Raw genomic sequence first — 6,057 nt, 5'->3', positions numbered from 1 at the left:
AGAAACAACTAGGAAAAATGGAAAAAGAAAATCATTCATGACATGTATTCAGTGACAGTTTCTAGGGAACTTACTAACTTTACATTAAGAGCATGTCAAGAGACACTTACCAGAGTCACTTGGAGTCTCGTCTGCACTGACTGGAGGCAAGTGTTGGCTCCTCAGCTGTGTCACACTTTGGCTGCTGCTGCTGCTCCCATTTCTTTTGTTGACTGGATAAGGGAAAACCACGGTAGGGTCCACACACTCCGGTATAGAGTGACTAATTTCTGGTGTCTTGACCGTTGTATCTTTACTGGCTTCAGTACCGCTAAGAGCAGAGATGGCTTTCCCGAGTTTCTCATTTACCACCCGCTCCAATTTCTCACGTGCAGAGAAGCCGCTCCACATGCAGTCCTGAATGATGATGGAATTGTCTGTAGTATCCAAAACGGAGCCAAAGAGGTCCCCGTCTGATGCCCCCCAAATGTCATCTTCTGGTAAGAACAGAAGCTCGGAAGCCCAGTCCAACGGGTCTGTTAATCCAAAGCCCATCAGTGAGCAATCCCCAGCCACTGCACCCAGATCCCCTGGGTCCCCTGGAAGCGCTGCCCGGCTCGGGGACAGAGGAGGAGTGGGCAGCAGCTCGAATTTCTTCCAGATGTCCTCACCAGGCGGTGCAGCGTCTGGTCTGCAGAAGTAGAAGTCATCCTCATCCGGGTAGAAACAAGGTTGTAAGGAGTCAAACTCCAAATCAGAGTTCATGGTTTTAGCTGGCATTCTCCCTGTGAGAGACACAAAACTGATGGCTTAGAATCACCACAGCTTTTAAAATAAAAGCTTTTGTCCCAACATTGACACTGGGAGGTAACATGGGAAAAAGGCAAAGATCTTTTTATTAATGACACTCATTCTCATGTCTTTTAAGTGTCATCTCACTGCCCTCAATGTGTAGTGTGAAAATATTTATTAACCTTCTTAAACTTTGAACAGTAATTGCATTATAAAACAAACTTTTTCAACAGAACATCTCCTAGAGATTTGCAATGATGATGTAATAATAATAATAATTATTATTAAATACCATTACTAATAATAAATAAAAATCATAATAATACACAAAAATTATTAAAAGCTTTCGTCATAACAAAGACATCTGCAAGTAATTTAAAAAATCACTATAATATAATATTTTGTTGTAATATAGTTCTATAAAATAGACTCTTAAAGACCCCAAGTCACAGATGTCTTTGAAGTGTCTTCTCTACATTGTTTATAGTGATAGCGTTCATGAACTCACTTAAACTTTGGACTGTTTGCAGCACAAGACACAAACTCCTTCAAGAGCAAGTCGAGCAGACAAGTAAATAGTTTAGAAATAATATTTCGCGTGAATGAAACAGCTAGTTTAGCTGACACTAAAAGACGTGGGCGTCTTACCTCTGAGTGTGTTTTCTTGTCCCTTCTTTATCGCAGTCACTGTGCCCCCGTTTGGAGTCGCACATCTACCGCGGCGACAGAAGACTGTTCTGCGCTTCTGTGTTTCGGGCTGTGAAGTATTACTCTCGCTGCTGGCGTTTAGAAGAGACATTGGCTCCTCCTCCAGTGGGCGGGGCGCTTGTGCGCTCAAAATATGATCTTTCGCGCGCAGAATTGTGGCAGAAATGTAAGCCCATACGCGGGCGAGGTATGTGCTGTTGTGTGATTTTCTCTGGAAAGGGCATCAGTTTGGTCTGGTCTAAGGTGTTCAATTTTCCGATAATAAAGGAATAGCTAACTCAAAAAAAAAAAAAAATTTCATCATCATGTTCCAAACACGCACGACTTCTTTAATAGAATGCAAAAGGAGATGTTTGGCAGAATGACAGCAGAGCACTCACCGTGCACTTTCATTGTGTGGGAAAGCAATGAATAAAAGCAATGAAAGTAAACGGAGACTATCAGTTATTCTTCCAAACATATGTTATATTTCACTAAAGAAGTCGTACGCGTTCAGAACAACATGATGGTGAATAAATAATGGCCGAATTTTCAAATGGTCACTTTAAGAGAATGGAGTAGAGTTCAGTTTAATGACTTAAATATATGCGATTTGTTTTTTGTTAGTTACTCTACTCTGTAATTCGGCTTTATTCAGAATATAAACGCAGTTGCGGGCTATATAAGCGTTCAAACGTGATGAACTGTGTTGTGAATGAATCAGAGCGACTCAGCAGCATCTCTCATTGTTCAGGTCAGTGAGGTAACGGACGATCCGCATGACATCACCGGTGTCGACTCACTTCTGCCGCCGTGTGGACACGTGACGAACACGCAGCGCGCCTGTGTGCGTTTCCATTCAGGGAGCAAGGTACGTTTTGTGTTGCTGTTCATCCACGAAAATGTTTATCAGCTAGCGCTCGACATGAAAACTTTATAGTAGATTGTGTTGATTTACTTCTAAAGTAGGGAGTGCATGATTGGGTGGGTGTAATGGGCGTTGTAGGGAGCAGATGCTATTATGTAATTGTTGTTCTCCTCAGCGTTTGAAGACATGGTGTTTTGGTCCATCACACTCTTTAAAGGGCGTGTGTTGTAGGGATTTGTAGTTTGGAGAAGAAAATCCCAAGAGAGAAGACGAAAGAGGAGAAGAAAGTCCCAAATGATATTAAAAAGATATCAATTCCTTTTATTAATTCGTTATATCACGTTCCTCTTTTAGGTTGCAGTGACCCCAAATAATAGGGGAGGTAGTTGTCACTTTTAAATCAAGTGCGTATTAAAGACCTTGGAACTTTTCCATAAAATTAAATATGACTTGATATTTCTGAAAAAAAAAATAAAAAAAAATTCACAAGCACATTGGTTACAATCATATAACAAATATATAAAAAATGTTAAAACATAATTGTCATAATTTTGAAGTGTTCATGTTGAAATTATAAAACATATTTTGTCCTAATAAAATTTGGAGGTGATGTAATGGAACCCCCCCCCAACACTATAAATACAACATGTTATAATATAGTCTTACAGTAGTAGACTCTTAAAGTCCTCTGTGCATTACTTATTGTGATGCTATACATGAACTAATTTAAATGTTGAACTGAAATTATAGCACAAGACAACTCAACTAGCAAGTCAAGCAGACTTATTATTTCTTATATTGGTTATATTTTTTAAGTCCAACTATTTCCAACTTTGGAATATTACCATAAAAACAATTTTTTTTTTTATATCAACCTAACATTTCTAAAAAAATGTCTTATTCTTATATAGTTCACCCTCATTGTAAGCTTTGTTTACTCAAAGGACAGATTTCACAAAAAATTTCCAATACTAATTTTAACTAGAAAAATTCACGTGCAGTTAGACTCAAAATTGTCTAGTTATTTAGATATAACCCTTGTGACCACTTCCCAATGTGACATCTAGCCCGGCCTCCCTTATACTTGAAGTTGTTTGCTTCTCTTGTGAAAACAGTTTGTTGTGGGAACTCAGCGAGACAAAGACTAAGAGAGGGTTTTGGGATTTGAAGCGCTCCTCCAGAGCCCAATCTCTATGACCTCAGCTCAGGAAGAGCTTCCTGTGTAAAAGTGAGGGGGAGGGGGAAGCTGAATACTTTTGTTGCTAAGTGAATGTCTAGTTCTGTCAGTCAGCGTTCGATTAGTCTGTGCTGGCCTTGTTTGCTTCAATCAGATTTGCATACTTTTCTTGTTATAAATTTTCAAGTAAAAACATCAAGGTGATTCATTAATTAGTTTAAGATTACATTTCATTACACCAAATACACAAAATAATGTTCTTTTTAGCAGCATCATATGACCCCTTTAAAGCATTTAAATGGATTGTCATGCGTGATAATGGCTTCATATTTGGCTCTTTATGTATTATTCCATTAAAAATTTGCAGTTTTATGTCTGCCTATCAAAACATGAAATTGCCAGTGTTACATACTCGATTGAGATGCCCGTCTGTGTGTATATTCGTAAAGCTCAGTCTCATGTTTTCCTGTTTTACTGAAGCAGTGGGTGGAGTAGTATATGGATGGTTAAGCAATTGGGCCAGTTTGGATAAAACATTCGTATTTAGAGAAAATACAAAAGCAAATCATAAAGCCTCAATGACAACACTGCGGGAGACAATGAGAGCACGCAGGCCAGGACATCAATAGTGCACACGATCGGAAGTCAGGCCTGGGCGCCTGCTCCTCGGGTCTGGTATGCAGAATGTGCACAAAATGTGCAGGTTTATGTCCTCAGAGGTGTCAGAGGTACATTTAACTTTGATTGTGTGCTTTGGCTGAGTTATTGCTCTTTAATTGGGTAAAGACTTTGCAAACCGCAATTATTTTCTTTAATAGAATAAATTTTTCCTGTGTGTCACTCACCTAGTGTAGATCTAATAATCTTTCATTTTTTCTCTCAATAAACACACACACTCAGAACTCCAGTAGACTTTGCTTTACCCTAGAGCCCCTCCTTTAATCACCAGACCTGTCAAACATTGCAGATTCCACAGTGGCATAATTCCTTAACAAATGACAGACCAATTCAACTTTGTTTCTGTTTGGCGGAATTCAATTAGTAACCTTCAACCTTCCACCCTCTTACCTCACACAGTAAAACCATTTAAAGTGCCTTTGCTAAACCCTTTAAAGAGATAGTTTAGCCAAAAACGAAAATTCTGTCATCATTTACTCATCCTCATTTGCTCCAACCTCAATGACTTTCTGCTGTGAAACACAAAAGTGAATTTTTGAAGAATATCCTGGCCATTCTTTTCATGTAATGAAAATGAATGGGGACTGAGGCTGTTGGGCTCCTCTTTGAAGTCACACAGTAGCTTGATAGATATACAGAGGTTATCCTTTTGTGTTCAGATGGAGCAAGAAAGTGAGAAAAGTATGACAATTTTCATTTATGAGGGAACCATCCCTTTAAATAACTCCTCATACCAAGAATGAGTATTGAGTCCTGCTGTGGACTTTTAGTAGACTTCTGGTTTAGTAGACTTGTTTTTTCCTTGCCAGAGCTACTTTGACCTGTAGTCAATGTATAGTGAAGGGAATAAAAGTGGTAGATATCATTTCTCTGGCATACTTCCCTCCCTCTGTCATCATATATCTTTTCATCCTTTACCATTAGCTGTTTGGCAGAGGTTTGCATATGAGTCAGTTGGATGCAAGTGCAAGTTCGAGCAACTACTAAAGGAATTTACTCAGTCAGATAGCATCCAAGATATTTGAAATATGTTTCCTGTGTCATGAACTTTCTGATTAGATGACTTCACATAGTCACGTTCTTTTGTTTTATTGTGTCTTTTTTTGTTTTATTTGTTGTTCTATCTATCTTTCTTTTGTTCTATCGTTCTTTTGTTCTATCTATCTATCTATCTATCTATCTATCTATCTATCTTTCTTTTGTCTGTCTGATTTCCCTTCTGGTTGAAGTAGACCGAGATAAAAGATAGAGCTAAAGAATCCTGCAGCCCTTCTTAGTTAATAGGGAAATTCTGCATAGATGACTACAATAGTAAGCAGAATCTTCACTTTACATCTCTGCTACTCTTTCCTGTCTTTACCACAGCATCAGCTGAAGAACTCCATGAATGTTTGGCCTCCCTGAAAGGCCAAACATAGGGTCTTTTCTTTCTTTTCTTTACCACAGCATCAGCTGAGGAACTCCATCTTTTGCCACCCTAAAAGGCCAAACATAGGGTCTTTCTTTCTTTCTTTCTTTCTTTCTTTCTTTCTTTCTTTCTTTCTTTCTTTCTTTCTTTCTTTCTTTCTTTCTTTCTTTCTTTCTTTCTTTCTTTCTTTCTTTCTTTCTTGGGTCTTTTCTTTCTTTCTTTCTTTCTTTCTTTCTTTCTTTCTTTCTTTCTTTCTTTCTCACCATTGCTCAGATCCTTCAAGCCATTGTCCAAGCAACAACTGAAGACAGGCTAGCAACAAGCATACAACCTAAACGACCCCTTGGCACCAGGCTGTTATGCTCCCGTGTGTATTTCCAAGGTTGCGCCGCCGTACATTTGAGACTGCAGGTAGAGCTGACGAGTGTGTGATTGACCGTGTAAAAGCTCATTGGTTTGTTTGCACTG

At 38.8% G+C, this 6,057-nt stretch overlaps 1 protein-coding gene across 1 annotated transcript in view; it reads right to left on the bottom strand.

Annotated features, from left to right (window-relative positions):
- The window catches only part of LOC107696137 (N-myc proto-oncogene protein-like), a 5,191-nt gene extending 3,601 nt beyond the window's left edge, over positions 1-1,590 (bottom strand). Inside the window, exons 1-2 of the mRNA XM_016496325.1 lie at positions 1,420-1,590; positions 111-764 (exon numbers count right to left, since the gene is read on the bottom strand). Of these exons, the coding sequence (XP_016351811.1) occupies positions 111-764; positions 1,420-1,570 (805 nt within the window). The 5' untranslated portion in view covers positions 1,571-1,590. The remainder of the gene's footprint in view (positions 1-110; positions 765-1,419) is intronic.
- Between the last annotated feature and the right edge of the window lie 4,467 nt (positions 1,591-6,057).

This window comes from Sinocyclocheilus anshuiensis, unplaced genomic scaffold (assembly GCF_001515605.1).
Source record: "Sinocyclocheilus anshuiensis isolate Anshui unplaced genomic scaffold, SAMN03320099.WGS_v1.1 scaffold306, whole genome shotgun sequence".
Lineage (NCBI taxonomy): Eukaryota > Metazoa > Chordata > Actinopteri > Cypriniformes > Cyprinidae > Sinocyclocheilus > Sinocyclocheilus anshuiensis.
This window is presented reverse-complemented; position numbering and strand designations above follow the sequence as displayed.